Raw genomic sequence first — 24,333 nt, 5'->3', positions numbered from 1 at the left:
TTGCTTGTAAAAGGCTACATCCCTGTATATTCCCCCCATCCCTGTATTTGGGGTTCCCATTAAGGACTGCCTGCTAGCCTGGTGTGCAGGATGGGTGAACCCCCAGTTTCCATCCCCAGGGCCAGGAAATGGGGCAGGCATGACCCTCTTTTGTTCCTAGAAGTGCCTGCACAGAAACACTCGGGAGGAATTAAACACCCGACTGGCAAGCTGACAAAAAGCCTTTATGGGAAGAGTGTGTGCTGCTAATTCTGGTGACAAACACCCAACAATAGTGGTGTGCTGGAGCTCACAGCAATTTGCATTTCACTGTGGACTTGCCAGAAATGAAGCTGTTATATTTAGACCAACTGGAAGGGAAATCTCAGACACTAATTCAAATCACAAAACAAAGAATAGAATTAACTCTGATCACAACCTTTAAAAAATAGGTCGCTACAGATATAAAAGAGGGTGAGCACATTGACTGTACAAGCTGACTGTGCAAATATCAAAATATTTGTACTTAAATGGCTTCTTGGAGTAGAAATTAGATGGCAAGTTATCTTACTTTCAAGGGGATTTTTTTCTTTTTCTTATGAAAGCACAGATCACCAGAAGGACAGAGAGCTTGCACATTTTTTTCTACTATTCCCTAGTACTTTACAAACCTTGATTTACTTCTCTCTTCTTCCATTTTACTTTATTGTCATTCCTGGTTCTAAAGCTTTTTTTTCTCCCCTTTGCATTGCTGCAGCAACTTGAAATGACTGGAGTGCCTCATTCCATCATTCCAATATCTTTTTGTATTTCAATTGTAAGCCATTTTCAACCACAGATTTTTTACTATTTAAACTGTTGCTTTTTAGGACACTTGAGGGAAAAAAAATACACAACATTTCAATAACAAGAAAGAGCATGGTAAAACCACACTTTGGTCTCAGTCCCAACTGAGCAGAAGTTCAGCTGCCATGGTCAGTGGAATTTGTTGTTTGAGGATCCACTTTTACATTTCTGATGGAGATGAACATAAAGTTCATCTGAGGAGAAGCCATTCCTTTTAGCAGGAATTCAGGGAACTTGCTGACAAATACTTGAAAGTACTAGCAGGAAGGAACAGAAATTAATCTCAGTGGTTGCTCTATGTGGTATCTTAAAGCTGCTTACATTTTATGTGAGTGATGCATGCATTTATGGTACTTCAAAAAGAGTACCTCTTTCAAGCCAAATCTTACAAATAAAACCAGCAGACTTTTCATGTAGTCTGGAACTTATTTTAGAAAAACTTAAGTATTTGCTAGTTGGAATAGGAAGATGCAGTTCTCTTTTTTTATCCTTTTAATATAAAATGCTCCCCAGCCTCTTAAAAATCTGAATTCATCTTGCAATGAATTCACTTCGGTTTCTAGCATGTTCCCACAGGTTGTTGCTCCTGAATTGGTCTGATTGTGTTATTAATCTGTTTACTGAGCTGTCACAGCCTAGCCTAGCTGTCAGTTTAAACAGGTACATTCTATTTACAGCAGCTAGTCAAGGAAAGCACCTGTATTTTCTATTTTCTACCTTAAGTTTAAAGTATGCCTACTGTTCTTTATTAATTCCATGACCCTTACAATTTCCTTAGCTTGTGACATTTTCCTAGACCAATTTAGAAATCAAAGAGATTATTTTCTTATTCTAAGTAGTTTTCTCAGTATTTTATCTGTTTAGTGGACTTCAAAATAAAAAGATGTTTTGCATAAAACCCTGTAAAATTGCTTTATATTTATATAAAATGTGCTGTCATATTTAATGTGATCCCTGTCCTATAGCTGTGTAGTTAACATGTACATTGCTTTGTTTGTTTTCAGACGTTTGGAGCAAAACCTCATCAAAATCATTCCCCCTGGAGCTTTCACCCAGTACAAGAAGCTTAAGAGAATGTAAGTTTTAATAAGACCAACATGCAAGAGTAATCATGAATCTTCTCACTTCAGTATCTTCATTTTAGAAACATATTGGCAATTCTGTGTTGAAATCACTGGGGACTGCACAAATCATCTCTTCAGAGTGTAAGCAACAATGGAATTTGGTTCAGGATGCCTAACAGTGCATGAAATCCTTCATAATGCTTAATTTCACTTCCTATTATAAATGATGTGATTTAATTAGTTGTTAGTCTGTTCAAACTTCAAATCTGCTTCCTCAGAAAAGGTTTGAAGTTCCGTTTCTCCGCTCATCCTGTGTTCTGTGCCTGTTTGCAGCATGTCAGAGTGGCTGACCCCAGTTATAGCAGGAGTCACGTTCTTTTAGAGCTCTGAAGAGTTCTTTGCAGTGCCTTTGATGTTCTGACCTTAAAATGGTTTGACTGTTTACAAGAAAACAAAGAAGTCTGCTGGAGCTTGTTTTCTCTGTCGCTTAATCACCAGTAGATACCCGGATAATTCTTCCTTTCATTACCTCTTGTGTTTTCTCTTTGGATTAAAAAACCCCCTATAATCCTGATGTGTAGCAGTGTTGTCATGCAGATAACATGGGGCATTCCCCCAGTCAGGTTTTTCTTTCATTTTTGACTGATATGTGAGAGATGATGTGACAGTTCCACGATGACACAAATAATGGTAAAGCAAGCTAGCCCTCCTTCTCCACAGTAGAGATATTGATGTTGCCACTGGAGCAGTAACTTCCACAAGTCATTCAGGTTTGTAGATCAGTGCTAATGCTGCTGAAAAAACACCTTTGCAGTTCTTCTCTGATGTGAACAATACCGGAATTAAGATATTGTCAGCTCATTTCACAGAAGACACTGGATTATCAGACAGCTTTGGGAAACTGAAGTGAGCTTGCAGTATACCACTGATTTAAGGGCAAAATTGCTGTTTTCCAGTCCCAACTTAGCAAGTTCCTAGAGCTGAGGAACAGTAAATATAGATCTTAATATTTAACAGGTCAAATCATCAATCTCAGGTGGTCTCTATTCTTCTGTCTCACTTTCAATATAGCTGTATGTATTTTTAAAGAAGTACTGTATTGGATAGTAAGATGGTAATTTCAGTGAATAATGATGGATCCCTTTTCAGTGACCTAAATTGTAACTTTTTTTATTATTAAAATCACTACATAGTTCTTTCTGAGGTATGACTAATTTTAGATTTTTGCACTGTCTTTTCATTTTTCATTGATTGGTGAACTCTAGTTTTATGGGAGTTGACCAAAAAATATTCTTTAATGTAGATGGCTGCCCTATCCAACATAGCACTTGTGATGTGAAATGATTTATGTTAGAATTTCACAGATGAATTCCATTAGCAAGTGGCGCTAACAGCTTTTTGGGGTATAATTGGTATACTCATTGAGATCTGACCTCATAATGAAATAATAAGTTATTGTGGCAGATGATCTGTGCCAAAGCTTAGTTAAGGTGATGGGATCTTGTGGGAGAACTTGGGACAGATCTTTGGGCTGCAGAATGTCCCATAACAAACCTTATGTTTCACCATTTGTTTATCCACCTGTCTCCTTGTTAAAGTTTAGTTCCTGCTGGACAGTGAGGCTCTGGATTGAGCAACAATCTTGCTAAAATAATAAAATAAAACATAGTTTTATTGAGGACATTTGTTTCAGTGTTTAAAGAGATTATTGACACCATCTTTTCAAGATTCTCAGTCCCGTTAACGCAAAAATATACTTTGGTGGAAAGATTATATCCTAAAACAAAAGAATCCTTCTCCTTTAGAGGAAAGGATACGTTCAGGATCACTGAAGTTTTGTTAGGCTTTCTTCATTTCTGTCACTTTGATTTCAATGAGCAGTGCCATAGCAGGAAGATTATCAGTTTAATTAATGGATGCCCTACTGGGGGTACAAATGAAGAACATTAATATAATTGTTGTTATTATTACTATTAATTACTATAATAATATTTTATATCATTCAGAGGATAGTATTAGCATACCCCTGTAAATTGTATTGCATTTCTCTCCTTCTGGTGAATAAATATGCAAGAATGTAAGTGATAATAGTCCTCATTTGCAATTCTGTACTCTCTGTATTTTGATTCTTTACTGAGTATTTCCTGCAAAATAATGAAGTTTCCTTTCCTTAGCTAATTGGATAACTGAGATTAATTATTAAATCAGATCCACTTGTCCAACAAAATCTTGATCTGACTTGATATTATTAGGTCAAGATGATAGCAAAAAATGTATATTAATTCAAGTGTTACAGCTGCAGTTTCCTGTTTAGAATGTCTCTTCAACAACTTCCAGGATGGGAGAGTTATTTTATATTTACATTTAGTAAAGGAGCTGAAACCTATTCTGTCTTGGACTTGATAATAATTGCCCACATTTCCTGTCTCTGCTCTTCTTAGGCTTTTATCTAACAAGTTTGTAGAGCAAGAGTAAGAGCCAAGTACATGGAATGACTTTGAAGGATGTGGTTGCACCTCACTAACTCTGATGCTTGTAGTGGCATTTCATGTTGTCAGACTAATTTTATCACATTTTAGCAGAAAACACATTGAGTTTTCACAGGCTTCCCAGTAGCTGTGTGAAGTTGTGACATTTTTACACAGCTTCTACAAACTAAACCATATATGACATGGATTTTACCGAGTACTCTTGTCAAATGAGAACAGTCCATTTTATATGAGATAATCAAGTAATCTGTTTTTAATAATGTTAGTCAACAAAGAGAATATTCAACCAATGCTATTTATAGTTTTGCATTTGGCTGCATCTAAAAATAAATCTGTTTTGTTTCAAAACCTTTTACAGTGAAGACATTTAAGCCACACAGTTGTGTTACTCAGCAACTTGCTGGGTTATCCTTGCTCCCCTGGTGCAAACTCAAAACCAATTTATGTCCCCAACTGGTGACTGAGCACAGCCACCCTCCAAGGTGTGTGCACCAACCTTTTCAGAGATTTCTACTGTGCTGTCAGAGGTGCAGGGAGGGAGGATGAGGGGACTGATGTCATCTCTGCCTGAGTGGAAGCCTGATAATTTTATTACATTTCCAGTTGAAGAGGTGCACTTTCCCTGAGTGATTCTGAGATACCCTAAACTAAGAAAATGAGCCTTATGTCTTCTAAATTGTCTTAGTTGTGCAGCTTAGAAAAGCCTCATTCTGTCCTGATGTCAGTGAAAGACAGAATAGGACAATCTCACCAAAGCAGGCCAAACAAAGGGAGCAAAAATACGAGGAGAAAATTGGATCCCTTGCTCTGAAGTCAGAAGCTCTTCAAGTCAGAAGGAGATGGAACCTCCTTATCTGACAGCAGTGGAACTTGGGCTCTAATGGAAAGGAAATAATGTGTCTAATTATCTTCTAATGCTGATTGTAGTGCATCTGCATGAAGTGAGAGCGTGCCGTCGCCCAGCACGGCACTTCTGCATGTTCAGGCACCATTAGTTACACACTCATTAGCGTCTGGACATGGGGAGAGAGGGAGGATGGAAATTCTGAGATGTAGCAAATCACTAAAACAGTGAGGAAATATTTCTGTCAAAAACTAGATGCCCCTTTTCAGATGCTTGTCGTTGTTCAGCAAACTCGCCTTTTCCTGTGATTTTGGCAGATTTTAATACTTTACTCAAGAATTAGATAGGACTGCTCCACTCCATACTTCTGCTTACTGGATAAAAAGCAACAGACAGTCTAAACAAGTTTCACAAAACCCTGTATAAAAATAAAAATAAATGTTCCTGCTTTCACAGTGACAAGTGTGGCTGCTGTAAGTTGAGCTGTGAAACCAAAACTTCCCTTGAATCCTGCCCTGCTAGGCAGGATGTTGTAACAGAAAGCATCAGTTGATTGCAGAGCAATTCTTTATGAGCTTTTAAAAAAGAACCAAGCCTTAGAAAAGTTATCAAAAATCCAGGCAAAAAAAATCCCACTTTACATGGCTAGATTTGAAAAGATTTTGAGGACCTTATTAAAATTTTAACCAACATAATTTGTAGCTCAGAAGATGTAGAGAATGGAAAACCTCCTTACTTTCTGATTAGCAAGTTCCCATTCAAGTGATGTATTATTTAGAGTCTACTTGGATCCATAGCACGTGCCCCAGTGGAAATATCAGTGAAGATGTACATGAAATACTGTATTGCTTCAGCTCTCAGTGAAGAGATTTGATGCTACTGATAGAAGCTGATATCAGGGAGTGCAGTGAGGTGGCTGAAGGTTGTGTCCCAGCTCAGCACCTGGTTGAACTGATGGACACAAAGTCTGGATGACAGTGACAGTCATGATGAGGCACCCAGCTCTGAGCACCTGGGTGCCAAGTGTAGTAAATTGAGCTCCTTGTATAAAGTTACTGTGGCACAGTCTGTATTTATCTTCGTGTTCTGGGCTGGTTATGATTCAAACTGAAGAATATTTTCCAAACCAGGAGCACACTTTACTTAAAAAATATAGCAGGCAATACTGAATCCCACTCACACCACAACCAAAAAGGTGGAATTTTGCTGGGCTCCCTGGCAGGGTCTGCAGCACTCTGGGTACAACCACAACGCTGCTGAATGCAGAGCTCCACAGTTCCCCTTCACATGCTTGAAGGCTTCCTCCAGTGTCTGAACTTCACCAGATAAAGGCTGAGTGGATTTTGTGCTGCTTGTTTTTTCTAGACCACTAAAGCCCAGATCTCAGTGGAACAGTGCTGAACTCCCTGCTTTGGGATCAGGGGCTGGACACTCTGCATGATCCTCTCTGTTGTTACAAAGTTCTGCATTTGAATGTTCAGACCAGCTTTATGCTGCTCCTCATGCTTGAGGGCCACCCCACAGGGTCACAGTGCCATCTCCACTATCGAGGGCTTTGGGATGGTTTTATCAACATCACTGTTGTTCTTCATAAAAACTTTTTTTTAAAATCCATAAAATGAAAGACCTTATTAAGAAGGGTGCTCTCTATTGAGGCCGTGGCCTGTTACACTGATTGGTGTTTTCTGATCCTTCCTGGAATTTGCCTATCTCTGCCATTACACAGTTCATCATTTCTCTGAGATTATATGATCAGTTACTTCTGTTTTTATATCAAGTGTGTTCTTCCAATAAGCTACAGCTAAAATATTTTCATTAGATTCCTGTTTACTAACATTTTTTTAATCCTTCTTTCTTTTCACAGAGACATCAGCAAGAATCAAATAACTGACATTGCACCTGATGCATTCAAAGGCTTGAAATCTCTCATTTCATTGTAAGTAGAAAATAGAGCTGAATGGGCATTTGGGGAGAGCTTGCTTGTAAGAGGAATAAAAATGATAATGTGCTGTCTGGGGAACATATGTTTCTGTGTGCAACTGCCAGCTTGTGTGAAGCATCTGATCTTTTGTAAATGAAAAATTTTGTAAATGAAAAATGAAGTTTAGAAAGGAGGACTGTCTGCAAGTCTCTCATAAGGCAGCTGACTTCTGCACTTCATCAAATCAGTGCATTATTCAGTCTGCTGTACACATGCACCTGCAGGCTGCTCCATGCACCCCTACTGCTCATGGCACACCAAAACCTCACCTCAGCTCAGACAGGATTAGGTGTTAATCAGGGAACAGTTGGGGAAATATTTCCATACTGGATTTTTCTTCTATAGTAAAGAAATTCCACTCTTGGGAATTTTCTGGTTTATTTGGGTTTTTTGTGGTGTAGGGGTTTTTTGGTTGGTTTTTGTTTTGTTGGTTTTTTGAAGTTGGTTTTTTTTTGTGGTGGTGGGTTTTGGTTTGTCTTTTTTTCTTCAAACTAGTTAGGGAACGACCCAACCATAAGAAAATGTTTATATACCTTAGTTGTAATTACTGCTTTATTAAGCTGGAAGGGGACTAAGATATGATTTAATGGAGAAGCTGGAAGGAAGGTAGGATCTCTTGACAGACATTTGCTTCTCTTTATACAGACACAGAACACAGAAAACTGATTTAGCACCAAGTTGAATTTACATGCAGCTGTATTTCAGCCTAGGTACCTACAGCACTATTAAACAGTTGAGCTTTTAATGGGCAAAAGGAGCAATACAAGGTCAGAAGCTGCATATTGAAGATAAATTAGAATAGAGTGGTAGAAAGCCCCATGTTGAGAGAAGAGGGAAGCACAACCTGAATGATATTTACCTGCATTAATTTTAAAAACCATATGGAAACAATTATTCATATTCATATAACCCAGCTTGGTTTTTAAAAACTGTAGTTTGTTTCTACGAGATGCCATAATTTTATTTTCTGAATACTGGATAGTTCTGAGAAACTGAATAAGTTTTTGACTAGAAGAGTATCAGAAAGTTATTAAGTACTGAACTTACATGTTGCAGTAAACCTCTAAGACAGAATGCAGAAGGATTGGCCCTTTTCTGTGCCCTGAATCCAGCTGGGAGAATGCCAGAAATATATATTAAGTGTTGCTGGTGTTTGTTGAATAGTTCAGGCAGTGTTATTCAACATGCTGTGGAAATGGTCAAATCCCTCACTGCTGTCTGGAAACAATTCAGCAAGAGAGTGACATTTACTGAACACTACAGTTTTGGCTTAGTATGAAACTGCTGCTGATGCTGCAGTGCTGCAGCTTCCTGGTGCTGGCAGAGCTCCTGCCTGGGAGTCAGCTGGACGGGCAAGACATTTCCACCAGGCTTGGCTTCCCAAGGCAGAACTTGCTCAGCTTCAACACAGTTAATTCAGATACCCCCAGGTGGCCTCAGCAGTGTGGGACAAAACACATTAGAGTGGACAGAGAGGAAATGAGAATATAAACTGGGCAGGGGTTTATAGTGTTTTGACTTGCAGACAGAAGCAAGTGACATGACTGTGTATTCTCTGCCCAGTCATCCAAGGCGATATTTTAAGGGAATGATGTTTGAAAATGTTTATATCCAAGTGGGTGAAAGTGCTTAAGTTAATGCCAGCAGGTTATGGCAGGGAGATGAGATGCAGCACAGCAAAGGCTGTGGCAAGGGAACTGCCTTCAAGTCTCTCCTTTGTTCATGTTTGCCTCAGTTTCCCTCCACCACAGACACACAAAGCTGTAACACACACACAGTTTCTCCTCTTCTTGGCAGCCTTATTTCGAGGACAATATCAACTCCAGTCTTGAAATTATCAGCCTCCTCTTCTAGGGTCAGTTGTCCACTGTGTTTTTACTTTCTTTTGAAAGGTTTTTCCCCTGCTGTTCATTGCAGGTAGGTCTTAAAAATGTTTTTCCTATTCCATGGTTGTATCCTTCACTTTTCACTACCTGTCATCCAGACCTGGAAGGTTCCTCTCTGTAGTTCTTTCAGTTTCTGGGCCCTAGATATATTTATGAAGCAAGATGAGAAGCTGGTGAGCAGAATCTGGGTTTCTCTGAAGAAAGCTTGCCCAGGTTTCTGCCCCTCAGAGTATATTCTTTTGTCTGAACTTTGCCACAGCCACCAGCCCAGCTCAGTCAGGCACAGAAAGACAAGTGCAGGAGAAGAGGAACCCTTGGAAGTGCTAGCCCTCCCGATGACACTGCCAAAGGGGAAAGGACAAGGAGGCAGAAATGAAGTGAGACTGTGGCTTACCAGAGTATTCCCTCTTAGCAGCTCAGTCTTTTTGGTGCCCAAGGCCCCAGTAACTTGACTCAGCTGCATGCCCTGAAGGAGCCCTGCTCTGCATACAAGGAACAACTCTTACTGTTCCTGCACCTCAGCCAGATGTGATTGGTGCATACATTTTAATGAGACATCATCGAGGTTCAATCTCTGCACAGAGCAGCTGGACTTTGCAGCTAGCTGAGTTCCAACCAGAAGAAAGCAGGGGAAAGGATTAATGCACAAATGAGAGTAAGCAACTTGGTTTCCATTAAAAATGAAGTGTTGCTGTATAACCTAATATCCTTGAACATTTTTTGTCTGGTTTATTCCCATTTTGTGCTCCTCCCTCTGGTCCCTGCTTGCGTGCAATCACAGTGCTCCCTATGGGTCTGGAGAGCCAGAGTGCTCCTCTGGAAGGCAGCCAAGGTTGTTAGTCTGCCTGCCTAATGCAGGCCTATGTTTAGTGGGTTCTACTCTTCTTTCTTCTGAAGTCAACTTGGCTTGGTGTTTCCAGGCAGAAATGCTTCTCAGAGAACCCTGCCTCTTGTACTTGTGTTGAGATGGTAGAAAAAAATAGTGTATTGCAGTTTTCAAAACATGGGAATGTTTCTAACAAAAGCTGTTTCCTCTAAAAAGTGTAAAACTTTAATCTTTTAAAAGTGCTAAGTGATCCATGTGCTAGCAGGTCATAAGTTTTTATTGCAAATCTATATATTTTCTCTAACAAGAAATTCACCGATGGGAGTCAGACAGGACACGAAATGATTATACTTGAAAGCAGCCATTTCTACCTTGGGTTTTCTCTGCATTTAGCAAAAGAAGGGCAAGTTTGTTCCTGTAGGGTACTCAAGACTTCTCTATTCCCCACATGCAGGAAAAAATAAATTATTTTCTCTATGCCTCTTTTTCAATGGGATTTTGTTCTCTATTCTTATTACTCATTGGAACAAGACATTTCTACTTAGAAACATTTGGGGGTGCACATAACTTCTTTTTTTCCAGGTTGTTACAGAATAAGGAACTGGAATCATTGTGCTTTAAGAACTTTTTTTCTTCTTTTTCTTCCTAGAGTTTCCTGGCTTTTTCTTTTCTTCTTCTTCTTGTACTAGAAGAATTAGTCTTACCATGCAATAGTTCCTTCATATAAATATGAGACCAAATAGTACCCTTGCATGGAGAAGTGTGGCAGAATTGTTTGCAAAATAATATATTACCTGAATTTGAAGGAAAAGTTTGCTAAACACTCTGTTTGTAGTATGTGGTGTTTGTGTTCCATGGTAAGCAGGGCCTCTGCAGTGGTAATAAAAGCCCAGAGGATGGGGGACAATAGGAACAGTTTCATGTTTCAAGATTGCTTCACACACTTTCGAATGTAAATTAGTTTTTCATTTAATCAATTCAGAATCTGTCGATATCAGCAAGAAAATTGTATCAGCATTTGGTTACTGTTAATAGTATCAAAGATAAATGTAATTCTTGGAGTCAGTAAACATCCCACAAATGTAGGTTTGGAAGGCCATATCCAGACTGTCTGGGGACATTTTATGAGATATGACAAAATAGTCTATGCCTTCAGGGTGTTAAACTTAATTAATAAATTTTAGACCATTGCAGAGGGAGATTTCCTTTGGTTTTGTTCATATACTGAATTAAGCTAGTGAACACTTTAAAAGCTTAGATCAGCCTGGGCACGAAGACAAGAGACAGCTTAGGTTTTGACACAGCAGTCCCATTTAGACCATCATCTCCTGGGTGATGATGTATGGGGTGTCATTCATGGTGATTTGAAATCTGCAATAAAACACTGTCTAATGCAATAGCTGACAAACTTATTTTAAGGTAACAAATTGCTTTGGATAGTTTTACTGTGATTTATTTAGCTTAGCTTGTTCTGAAGAAATATGAAATAGTGAAGGAGAAAAAAAATTACATGTCTACGTTTCTTTTAGATATTAGAAATTTATTGCTGTTTTTATCCCTATCAATTTGTCCCCTTCTGAAAACCTGAATTCGTGTTGAGCCCGTGCCATTGTACATAGCTTGGGAAATATAATTCTTCCTAGCAAGAATTGTTTTCACAGTCTAAAGGAAAGTTAAAAGCATTCTGAGGACTAAAAAAGACATTGCATAAAGTCACAATTTGACACTTCAGTAAGAATGTTTCAGCCCAGCCAAAATAAAGGAACACTTAGCTGGAAACCATATGGTCTAAAGTAAGGGATTCTGTGCCAGGCTTTCATACCTCAAAAAACTCTGTGTCACCTTCAAGGGAAAAATCTCTGTGTTCTGTGATCTGGCTTAATGAAGCACTTAAATTGCAACTACATTGGCAAGTAAGGAAGCTGAGGAGCAGAGACATAAAATAAAGAGCACAGCAGTTATTGTTTCACACCCTTCAAAGGTGGCGTGTTAAACTTCAGTGCATCTAAAAGGCCATGTATTGGTAAAGTCAGTGCAAATTCCCTCATTTCAAAATGGTGCAAGAGGTCAGAATGGATAGAGACTCTGAAGAATCAGTGTAAATTTCACATTTTAAGACCCTTCTGCTGAAGGTTTGGTCCCTCAGTGATTATATTCTCACCAACATCCTTGTGGCTGTGTGTGCTTCCTGTGCTTTCTTTGTGTGTGGTGTGTCCCAGAATTGCAGATCAATCTGTGCAGTGACTCTTCTTACTGTTTAATCTTTATTTTAGAATACCATGGGTTAAATGGCAAAACTTGAAGTTTAGTAGTAACAATTAATTTTTTAATTGGAAATTTAATATACATATATGTCTTGGGATAGATACATTCTTAGGGGACTATTAACATATGATGCCAGAATCAGGCTGAAGAAACACAATGCCTCATTTGTGACTGTTTTATATTTGTATAATTTCTTGTTTCAGATTGATAATGACTCTTTAGGGTGCTGCTCCCAGGGATTTCCAATGCTTGCAGTGCTGCCAGGTGTCTGTGCTTTATGTGCTGTGGTATTTGTCAGACCTGTGGCTGACTTGCTCTAGTAAAGATGAGAAGCCAGTGAAGAATCAGGAGCCCACAAAAAAAACCATCTTAGTAATTTTTTCAGTGTTCTAATAAATGTTCTAATTCACTGACTCACTGTCTATTGGTGGCAATTACTGAGCTAATTTTATTTTTATTACATGTTAATTTTGTTAGTGTATTTTTAATTTAAAAAATGCTTTGGGTCTAAAATTTCAGGTGCTTTGGGATAGAAGGGTTGTGTTCCTGTGCCAAGCTTGCACATTAGTCAGGACACCTGCATGTCCTGCAACATGTGTGAGGGAAGCAAGTAAACTCCATTTTTAGAACTTGTAATGCCAAAGGGCAAATCTCCTAAAATTTACTTCTGCTGGAAAAGCACTGGAGATTTAAATGAAGCTCTTGAATTCAATTAGTCATGTTTCCTGCTACATGGATTTTTTAAGTTGGTGTTTTGGGGTGGGGGGGTCTGTTTGTGTTTTGTGTTTGTTTGTTTTGTGGGGTTTTTTGTTATTATAGGGTGATTTTTTTGGTTGTTTTTTTTTAATTTAATTTTTGTTTGTTTGTTTTGATTGTTTGTGGGTTTTATTGTCAGGATTTTTTGTTTTGCTCCTTTCCCCCAGAGCTGCTGTTGTGGAGCAGTGGGGTGCAGAGCAGGGAGATGGGCAGTGGGGCAGCAGGACAGGAGGGTGGCTGTGGCTGCAGGGACTGGCTTGGCTCCATCGCTCTGGCCAGGACAGCAGCTGCAGGATCAGAGCAGGAGCCTGCTGGAGCAGGAGCCAGCCCATCCTTGGGGGCAGTGTGCTCTCCTGGCTGCCACAGAACTATGAGCAAAGCAGGTTTTCTGTGCATTTCCTGCAGGAAGGGACAGTGAGGGCTCCAGAGAGGAGCTGCAGTGCAGTGCACATCTCCCCTCCTCTTGCTTCCCCTGGCCCTGGCACGAGCTCTGGGGCTCTGTGCACTGCTGAACATGAATATGAATTAGAGACAAGTGCCTGAGCTCTCCTACTGACTTTTGTTTAGTTCCTAATCTGTTTGAATGCTAATGTGCCACATGCACATAAGCCAAATTAGTTCAGAAAATGCTTATTTTCCTTTTCATGGCTTCTAAAAGTCAGAGCTTTGTTTCATTTTGTAAGCTACTTTGATCTGTTTTATTTTGCTCCAAATAATAAAGAAGATATATAAACACATCCAAGGTTTAAAGTGCAGAAGCACACTGCACTATGACCTTCTGACTCTTAAATTAAAAAGAAATGAAAAAGGAATTGCTCTGAGGGTCTTATTTTGATATTTACATTCAGTAGTACCATAGGACACGGCTGTTGATATTTCTTTAAGGTTTTGCTTTCCCTAAGTGTTTTACCTCTACAGCCAGAATAACCCTTAGTCTGGAGTGGGAATGTCTTTGCTTTCCGTGGGCATTTTGTAAAACTTAGCTTCTCAATTCTTCTTTGCTGTTGTACTATGCATTATTGATCAGCACTGATGATCCTGCTCCTTCACAAAACTAAGGAAGATATTTCTCTGGCATCCCAGAGTTTGCAGTCTAAACTTAGTGCACAGATGACACACTTGCTAAAGAAAGGTTTTTCAGAAAGACTGAAAGATGGAAAGGAAGCATACTGGGTTCTATGGGCATTAATGTTTTAACCTTTTACAAATATTTTATGTGTAGAGGTTTTGGTTTTTCTTTCTGATTCAGGTGCACACATCTTTGTTCAGAAGGAAGTCTGTGAGTCAGCCTTTCACGTGTTGATTTAGAGCCCAGTGAAATCCAGGGACTTGAATGTTCTGTCTGAATGATCCCATTAAACCTTCCCAAGTTCAGCCACCGTTTCTGTCTAGCTTTGGACTGAGTAGAAAAATCGTAATGAACTGCATTAAATTTTGTCAAAATAGGAAATTGTGTGTCTTCTGAATCAGAAAAATTTAGAAGCATTCATTACTCACAAGAAACACTATTGGGAGCAGCACATTACAAACACCTCCTGACTCTAATAGAGAAATTGTTACATTTGTTTAGAAACAGTAGAATGCTGGATGATCCTTAGTTTCTTGAGTAGCACTTCAGCTCCTGCTAAACTGCAAAAGTAATGAAAAGTTTGGTTTCAGTTTAGGTTTTGGTATTTAAATGGTGTTATTTTGTTTAGGCTCAGAAATGAGCAGATCTGGGAATGTTCCCACAGGGGGGATGGACTCCCAGTGACTGATGAAGAGTAAACTGAAGTGCTGCTGATGCTCTGGGAAGGCCAGGGGGTATTGGGAATGGTCTGTTGTGCTAAGAGTTTGTTTTTCAGTATGTTCAACTCTTCCTAATATTTCAAACGTTGTAAGGCAGGGTAAGCCAGGATTTCTGCCAACATCCAAGCCTCACGTGGCCTCTTGATTCATTTCCAGCCTATTGTTCCACATTAAAAAGTGAGGGAATCAACCAATTTAGTGACACATAAGCAGCAGAGTTTCGATATGAGCTGGTCTATAACCATTTGCCATGTCCTATGTAGAGCATAGAAATTACATAAATTCTGTTTTTCCCAGTTTAAAATGTTTAGGTCAGGCAAAATGTTGTCAGAGGGAGCCTCATCATCTTCCCTTTTACCAGGACTCACATGAGCTCCTCAGGCACTTCTCTGGTTTTGACAAATGATACCAACCTGCAGAAATGACATGAGCAAATACCTCAGCCATGATTGAATTTCTGGTGTTCCTGTCATACATGATTTTTCTCTGGTCACTGGGTAACACATCTCAGCGTAATGGTGGTTCTGTCTCTCTTCCCCCCTTCGTTCAATTTCTAAGGATAATATACATGCATTCTTCCATTAAAAAATGAAATATTTTTAATGTTAAAACTGAATAGTGGATATCAGGTCATACATTTCTGGTTGATTAAATATACACAGTGACTCTCATTTTTGTTATTAAAGCTTTACTGATTTTTATAACTAAGCTGTACCTAAATTATTTTTGAGTTCCTGAAATACATGTCTATTTCCAGTTCAGGTTAATTTTCTTTATATTAGTTCATTGAAATGGTAACAGCAGCTGGTGAAGCCATAATATTTTATCCAATGATGCCTGTGTCACATTTCATGCCAATTACTGTATCTTAAGAGACTCGGTTATATGAAATTTTATCGACAACTAGCTTGTGCTCTCTGGCTTTTAAATTCAGTATTACTGAGCAGAATTCTAGGTTTTTGCATCAGACAGTGTGCCTTTCAGTAGCTAAAATATTTCTAAAAAGGATGGAAAAAAAATCCCTTAACAGAATGAAAAATATTTCAGATACAGTTTTTGGATGATGTCCAGTTCCTACATTAAAAATGCCTTCCAACACCAGACGAAGCCTGAATCATAACGACTCATTTAATGCCATGTGCTCTCTGAAAAGAAAATGAGATCAGTGGTTAAATGAAATGCCCACAGATCCTGGGCATGGTGCACCATGATCAATAAAGATGATAATGCAGAGATGTGGGAGGACACTAAACTGGGCTGTTATTTAAGATTTATTTTGTCTTCCTGAATCTTTCAGAGTGCTCTATGGAAACAAGATCACGGAGATTCCCCAGGGCCTTTTTGATGATCTTGTGTCTCTGCAGCTGCTGTGAGTATGATCCCTTCCTCTTCTTTATTTTACTGACTAGCTAGATTTACTGTTCTTTCAGCTTCTGACATTAATAGAACCACCTTTTCCACTGAAAAATCACTGGGATGTGCTAGTCTGTTGTTTCTGTGTCAGGCAAGAGGGAGGCAAGGGCTGAAAAAACTAAAAAAGGAAGGTGTCAACAGTTTTATAGCACAGTGTGTATAATGGATAATAGACACGGGGGATTTAAGTGTGGGGAGGAAATGAGAGACTCGGTCCAAGAAAGGAAATTTGGTCACCGGCTGATGCGTGGGTGGGGATGCCATCTGATTGTTTTTACACATTTAGCACTTGTGGTTGAATGTCTGGATCCTTCAGGGCTTCTGTGCTGCAAGAACCTGCTGGGACAAGTGAAAGGGCAACGTGAGAGGTCCGATTGCTGCAACTCGTGCTCAGTTCCACGTTCTTATTATGTCAAATGGGGCTTGGTTGCAAGAGAAATGATTTTACAATATATTGTTATTTAAAGTATTTTATGCCACGTGTGATTTAACTAGCAGTCATGATAGAGGTAAGATTATAATATAGAGAGATATTCAGTGTGTATTAAAGGAGCAGAAAAAATTTCAGAAGCCAAATGTGAAATTGCAAATTTCACTCTTGTCTCCATGATCACACTGGGAACCAGTAACTCCTTCAAAGGGAAGGCAATCCTCAGCCAGTCAGTAGAGGGAGCAGCAGGGAAGTGAGTTTAATGTGTATTCCTAATGTTCTGATTACCATCATGGATGATGCACTCAGGAAATAAAGGTGATGTATCGAAAGTGAGGCAATTCTGGTTTGTGTCACATACAGCACTCCACCCCAAACACTAAATCATATTTAATATAGAATATGAAGTAGCTTTTAGACATGTTACTTGAAGCCTTTCTGACAATCCTGATGGAGCCAGCAGTGAACTTCCCAAAGATTGTCATTGCCATTGGATGTATCACTGTGACTGCAGCCTTTGCTGCCCTTACATGGGATAGCAAAGTTAGCTTAGATTTAGATCAGCATTCGTGAGCAAAGCCAAACAAATAAAATGAAGTCACTGAAATAACTCTCTATGCTAAGTGAAGGACTCCTCAGATGTGTAATTTATCCATAAGACCTTAATTGCAGACATGGACCACCCTGTTCAGAGCAGGGCAAGCCAGAGCCCCTTTGGTTTGGCTGTGGCAGTCCCTGAGCTGTGCCAGTGGGGAGCTGCCCATCATTTTACCTTCACCCTGTGCACCTTTTTCTGGCAGATCCTTTCCTCTCTCCTGCCCCAACCCTCACAAGTTTTCTGGCACTTCAGTGTTTCTATGGCAGCCTGGGCAGTAAGAGAAATTTTGGTGATGGTTTGCCAGTGTGAGGACAATAATTATCAAAGTGCAGAGGAGCTGGGACTCACCCTGCTTTGACCTCTGAGAAAAAAAACTGTATTTTAAGAAATCTCAGATTTACAACCATCCTTCCCTACCTAAATATTTTACAGTTACAACTTTGAAACTATACTCTTCCAGACTTGTTCTATCTAATCCAAGATTCTTTACAGATAGAATCATTCCCAGTAGAAAAACATAAATAAGAAAATCACTCAACACATGGATCACCATGTCCTATAAAAATATGGGTCTAGAACTTTGCATAAGGCATGAAGCAATTTTTAACTCCTTTATAGAATAGTCCTGCATGTAGGGCAGGCCTTCAGTGAAGTGAATATTTAAGGCAAGCTACAATTGTTTTTAGTCACAATTAGCTCATACCTTGCTGTTCAGGAGACAAAATCTGTGTGCCAGGGAACCACTGAAAGGTGTTGTGCTTCAACTCTTTAAACATTCTCAAGCTGAGACAATGTAAGTAGGTTGCCCCATTTTGGGATTCCCAAAATACCATGACCCTGGAGCTTTCCAGGGTCTTCTTGAGTGTGTTTGTATGTAAAGGATCTTTTGGCAAGGAGAGCATTGAATGATCATGTTTTAAATACAAACAAATATCTGCAGCTTTTTGGATTGTGGCTTTGAAGCAGCTGTTCTGGGATTGCTTGTAGTATTTTAATGGCTACTAAAAAAAAAAAATAAATGGCATTGGTTGTTCTTAGACCTGCTGTTGAACAGTTGGAAGAGTGCCCTACGATTAGATCTAATTTAGTGTTCCGTGGGCACTAGATTGGATTTCTTCTTATTAGTCTGGAGACACTCTGATAAGAACACTCTGATTAAGGTATCCTGGTAGCCTGTCTGATTTCCTGAGCTGGGGCAGAAGCAGTTTTGAAAATGTACTGGCTTTATGATAAAGCAGGACATAGTGAGAAAAAGGGAGTCCTGTATTATTTAGAAGGAAAAACTGTTATTTAGAAAGAAAATATATTATTTAAAAGGAAAAAAAATTACTGTGAAATTTCAGAACAGATAATATTGTTACTAATTGTTTTGGTTAGAACTCATCAGAGTTTCCCAGACAGGTAATTATTCTTCAGTTTAAATATACTGTCACAATATAGGCCAGGATTATTCTGTATTCTGGCTGAATTATTTTCTGTAAGGGCCTAACAGCTTCAGGCACTGGTGACAGGAGCCCCAGAACTGGAAAAAGGGGTTCTCATCTCAGGCATGGTCACATTTTGAAGTGTCCTGTTTGACTTTGGTGTAGGGGGAAATTAATTCAAAACAAGTTTTAGGCTGCCTGGCTGGATCAGCATGCCACATTTCTGTCCTATAAGGCAGAGGTGGTAAGCCAGTATTATATTATATTTGGCAAGAAAATAACTAGGCATGGTTAGATAATAAGGGTTTGGAGATTTTTTGCTGAGGGATTAGGGTATGGTTTTGTTGGGCTTTTTTTAAACCCTACGGGTTTAATTCAAAATGTTGTTTCTGAAGTTTTCATTATAAGTAACTATCTTAAGTAGTTAACGTTACCCACAAAAATAATTGCAATCGGATTTTTGTTAAATTGCTGATTTCACAAATCTTACACGTTTCTTAAGTAAGCATTGGTAACCAAAGAGCAGGAAAAATCATTCTTCAAGTCCAACTGCACATCTGTTCTGTGGAGCAGAAGCTTTTCTTGGACCATGTAGTTTTCCTTATCCTTTTTGAAGGTGCCAGAGAAGAGGATGATAGAAAGCTTTGTAGCTACTGTACCCTATCCTCACACATTCTTCTTTTCAGCAGGTTGTATCAAGTGCCTTCTGGGAATTCTGGGTCAATTCGGGTTTGGGAGATCCATGTTGTTTTCCAGAAAGGGATAACTGTTTTCTTAGCTTTTGTGGGGTTTTTTTATACAGTGAATGGAAACTTTCATTTTACTGAGGGAGCAGCACGTCCAAGCTGTGAAATACTGTTTGATTAATTTAATTGTTTGCATTTCTTGCATTTAAATACCAAAAGAATGGCAAAGGCTTAAGGTGGAAGTTTTCCAGTAACCATTAGCTGTGGGCAGTTAGTCCAGAAGTCCTTCAACTGACCTTGGGCTTTCTAGAAACTGGAAGACACTTAAATGTCCTGCTCACCTGTCCTTCAGCTCCCCCAGAATGTGGTCAGGCTCTTTCAGGAGCCCCTGAGCTTGCCAGAGTGCTGCCAGTCACTGCACGGGGGCACAGCACAGCCCTGCAGCTCCTTCCCATGGGGCAGCCCTGGGGCAGATAAACCCAACAGCAGCAGCAGGCACCGAGTTTGGGAGGCAGCACGTGTCAGAGCTAAGCAACACACTTCCCTCCCTGCAAGCATATTCAGATATTCAGACAAACATCCTGGGAGCCTTTTGGCTGCAGCCGTGCGCGTTGCGGTGCTCTGGTTCCTGAACAAGGAGCTATCCTCAAATCTGCTCTTTGAAGAGACTGTAGAGCAGAAAAATATGAGGCATGAAGTCTCATTTTTCAAATGTCTGGCAAATATCAGTTTTCAATAAATCCTTTAACTTGAGGAAATTTACTTTGCATAGCTGCTAATCATACAAGTGCTCAGGAGTGTTGATCCTAAATCTTCTGCTTGTGATCACCATGTTTTATTGAGAGGAAAAATCCCCGTAGTGGGCTCTGTTTCAATGTTGCTAAACATCACAGATCTACTCCTGTGGTGCATATATTTTAAAATCAGATGCTTGTTGTGTTTCTTTCTCAAAAAACTAAGCCAAAAGCTTACAGCCTTCTCCTTCACCTAATATCTGGTCATTAGGGAAAACTCAACGCTGCAGTTGGAAAGGACCAATAATCGTATTGGTGTCTGGAGTTTGACATATTGACAGATAAAGTGATGTCAAAAGTGGTGACAAATTATCACTCATCTAACCTGGCTTAAAATTGGAACTAGATAAAATAGTTACAACTTCAGCTGACCCTAAAATAGACTTGTATGAAGTGACAAGTCATGTGTGTACTTTCAGAAACTGCTGTCATCAGTCTTCCCAAAATTCAACTGGTCAAATTTTGGTTTGAGTGATTCTCAGTTTTTCTAACTTGCTTTTTATTCTGTCTTTTCTGGTATGAATAAGGCAGATACTTGGTATGCCCTGCTCTTTTCTGGTGAGGTTGCTTGGCAAGTATCTTCGTGGCACATCTGCCAAGTTTGAAGTGCTTGATTTGTAATTCTAAATTGAATCACAGTACTGAAGAGCTTAAAGCAGGATCTACCAATTATTTATTGTATATTTTTGGGGCTTGATAGAATCTCAAAGAGAATGCTATTATGTACAAACTCATACAGAGTTTTTAAAACCAACAGAATGTTCATCAGTTCCAATATTTGGCATTGTATACATTGCACTGTTGTATACATAAATATATTAACCAGCTATATAAACAGTACAGAAATGTCAGAATAAAGAAAGTACAGTTCTCCATTTACAAGTCTTTTATAGCACATTAGTCTTTTCTTTCCCCCATAGTATTCTGGGCTTTAAGTGATGTGTAGAATCTTCTTGTTCTGTAGAGTTCTTAATTTTTCTCATGGAGAATAGACAACAGGCAGTAAAAAAAAGAGACCTTATGACTAAATCTAAGAGGAAAACATTTTCATAATGATGTCAGGTAGTTGGAGTAGGCTGCCCAGAAAGCTGTGCATCCTCTCTCCTTCAAGGTTTTACAGACCAGGCTTTATCCAGACAGGATGAAGCTCAAGGTAACCCCATCTGACCTTGTAGCTCATCCTGTTTTGGCAGCCTAGCAGGACAAGAGACCACTGGAGCTTCCTGGAATTCTGAATTATCCTGTGATCTGGTGATCTGCATTAACTGTGCATGAATGAGTCATGCTTTGGGTGGGTGTCAGACCAGATGACCTGGAGGTCCTTTGCAACCTATGTCATTTCTGGGATCTGTGAACCTAAATTCCTAGCAAAATGGCATATGAGCTTTTCTCTTGATTCCTCAAAATATTTCTGGCTACAGCACAGAGACTATGCCACCCTCATCCTTCCAGTCCAGGATGGAATTCTCCTTGCGCAGACCTGTTTAATAGTTTTAGAATTGCTTTCCAGCCATTTGCCTCAAGCTTTCTTCCTTCAGATTTCTGCATTTAGGTTGCTATTGTGATAATGTTACTAAACTCAATAGCCACTGTTAAAAGTGAGGAAGCAGCATCTGCCAGACTCAGAAATACAATTACAGTCAAGCACTAATGAAAGGCTGCAGCAGCATCTGCCTTTCCTGTGTCACTCATCCAGCTTCCCAAAACAACTGCTCATCCCTGCGTCAGTGTGACCCTGCAGCCCCCGTGCTCCAAGCTGGACTCTGCTGACGGGAGCTCTCCTCCTTGTTATTACACACAAGTCTAACTCTGCTAGCCCTGAAAGTTGTGAAAATGTGCTTGCTCTGTTGTGCATCTGAATTATCATGTGCTTATCTAGAATCAGCTGTGATCTTACCTGCAGGCAGAAGTTAAACACTATTGAATTTCAAATAGCAGAAGTCTGGGTGCTGTGATAACATGTGTTTATAATTCTCCAGGTAGTAACAGAAGTACCACAGGATTCTTTTGTGGGTGGTGTTCAACTGGAGTTGCAGACTTTTGGATCAGAAAAGGAATTTCTGAAATCTCTTTCTAAATTCCCAGCAAAACAGGACTGTCAGACTGTGCTCTGTACTTCCTTCTTGACTCATTATCAGCTTGCAACTTTTCCATTTTAATTTACTGTGAATAAATTTGTCATCACCATCATCCAGTTTCCTGAACATGAAGAAACACTTGAAGGTGGTTAAGCAAGTATGATGATGATTTCATGCTGGTTATTATCAACTGAAGCACTGACAGACTCTTCAGTGGTCAGTCATCACATTAGAAAATGTAAATTTTAGTAGATGTTTAAATATCTCAACACAGTGAGAGACAATCAAAATGCTCCCTGACAGTCCAGGCCACCTTAAAATGTTCCTGAAATTTAATATAATTATTTTTCCAATAACTAGGCAGGGGCACATAGATTCTGTCTAATTCTGTCATTAGATGTTGCTTGTCATTGGCTGCTGGGATGACCAAGTGCTTGACTAGGTATTTATGTATTGACACTTCAGCTGTGTTAAATCAAGAATGACACTTGATTCCCTATAAATTTCAAGAGAAAATTCTGAAAAATACATGCCAAATTTACAAGAATGACTTCTTGTAACAAGTATTGTATATCCTAAGGAAACCTTTCTGCTGAGAATTCTTTCTTTGCTGCCTTATAGTGCCTCTGAATGTAGGTGAAACCTTCAACTATTGATATTCTATAAAGGTCATGCCTGTTCAATTTGTATTCTGCTGTTACCCAGGCAAAACTGTTACCCAGTTCTCCTCTCCCCTACAAGTCTCCTGTGCCTGTTACATCTGTTTTTTCTAGTGAGTTCTCATTTTCCCCAGTGGAGTCTGGCATGTGGGATGTGCCAGCCAGTTCATGGGATGCCAAACATTTTCATTCTGATCGTGTTGTCGTTGCTGTCAAAACACAAAGCTGGTGAAAAAGGAAGGGAAGCTTTTCAGTGCCTTGGTGCAGCTTTTCTCCCCAACACTTTCCTTTAGGCTCACTTATGTATTTAGGATGATTCCTGCTCTATCCTGGAGCACCAGAGGCCAGCCTGCAGTCCCCAGCACGTGTAAGGTTGCCAGGCTGCTGTTGATTCTCCAAGTTCTGTGGTTATTTCCTGATAGTTTGATTACTTGACTTCACTGAGATAAAAATACAAATATGGCTAAGGGTAAAAGCCATATAAACATTCCCATTTGCTCTTAAAAAACAATTTTTTCAGTCATTTTGGGTTTGGAGTTCAGAATGTTATTTAAATGTTAATCACTTGAAGCTGTGCTTGGGCATATAATTCAATTATGGGACCATCTTAATTATGCAGATGGTGCTTATGAGCAGCTGATACAATTACAGAGCCAATTCAGTGCACATTCTTTTCAAGGGCTTAGCTGAACCACGTTATTATTTCAATGTGTGTGGACAAATCCTCTTTTTCAGGAAATGGGTTCATGGAATTGTAATAGTGCTCTGCTCAGCTCGCTGTTTCAGTGGTGTGCAAACCACAAGGTTTTTAACCATTCTCCTGTATTCTGTGGTCATCCAAGGCTTGTGAGAGGTTTCTTCATGTTTTTTACATATCCAGAGGGATGAAAATGGAGACTTGAGTTAATAATCCATCATCCCTCTGGCTAGCAGGCGGTTTCATTTCTACTTGAATATTTAACCTCCTTTTGAATGGAGCCCCACATCTGGAGGCCGTGTGTAAATCTCATCCAATCAAGCTGATAACAAAATAGGTGGAATTTATTTTCACCATGAATTGGTGCAAAAATAAATACCATGTAATTCCTGCTTAAATAGAACTCCACTTTTAATGTTCCTTCATCTGGTGTAAGTCCAGTAAAGGAACCCTTGATATGTTTTATGGCCTGGTCCAGTGCTCAGGAAAGATTCTGCTTCCTGGAATATGTTTTTCTCATCTGCCTTTGTGTTAGTTTAAAAAACCTCTTCTAACTCTTCTAACCACTTCTAACTCCACGTGAGGCCTGCCTTGTATACCTAATTAAAAATGAGATGCCATTAATGGAGCTGGGATAACGAAGAAAGATTAAATAAAGAACTGAGATTTATAGAGCGGAATATTCATAGCGGATATTTTAAAATAACTGAGAGTTTTGAAAGGAATATGAACCTTAATGATTCTGGCCAAAAGTCATCATCTAACAAACAGTAAGTAGGAGGCAAAGATTTTTAGGGATGATGTCTTCTGTTTCCTCAGTTTTTCACTTC

General features: G+C 39.4%; 1 protein-coding gene across 2 annotated transcripts in view; it reads left to right on the top strand.

Moving 5' to 3' along the window:
• Positions 1 to 24,333, top strand: part of SLIT3 (slit guidance ligand 3) — a 465,384-nt gene that overhangs the window by 311,991 nt on the left and 129,060 nt on the right. For both annotated transcript variants that reach the window (XM_014253183.2, XM_088063492.1), the window contains 3 exons: positions 1,830 to 1,901; positions 7,087 to 7,158; positions 16,022 to 16,093. In XM_014253183.2, the coding sequence (XP_014108658.1) occupies positions 1,830 to 1,901; positions 7,087 to 7,158; positions 16,022 to 16,093 (216 nt within the window). The remainder of the gene's footprint in view (positions 1 to 1,829; positions 1,902 to 7,086; positions 7,159 to 16,021; positions 16,094 to 24,333) is intronic.

Source organism: Pseudopodoces humilis, chromosome 17 (genome assembly GCF_049639895.1).
Source record: "Pseudopodoces humilis isolate 2021_Gansu_Grassland_sample_001 chromosome 17, ASM4963989v1, whole genome shotgun sequence".
NCBI classification, from domain to species: Eukaryota; Metazoa; Chordata; class Aves; order Passeriformes; family Paridae; genus Pseudopodoces; species Pseudopodoces humilis.
This window is presented reverse-complemented; position numbering and strand designations above follow the sequence as displayed.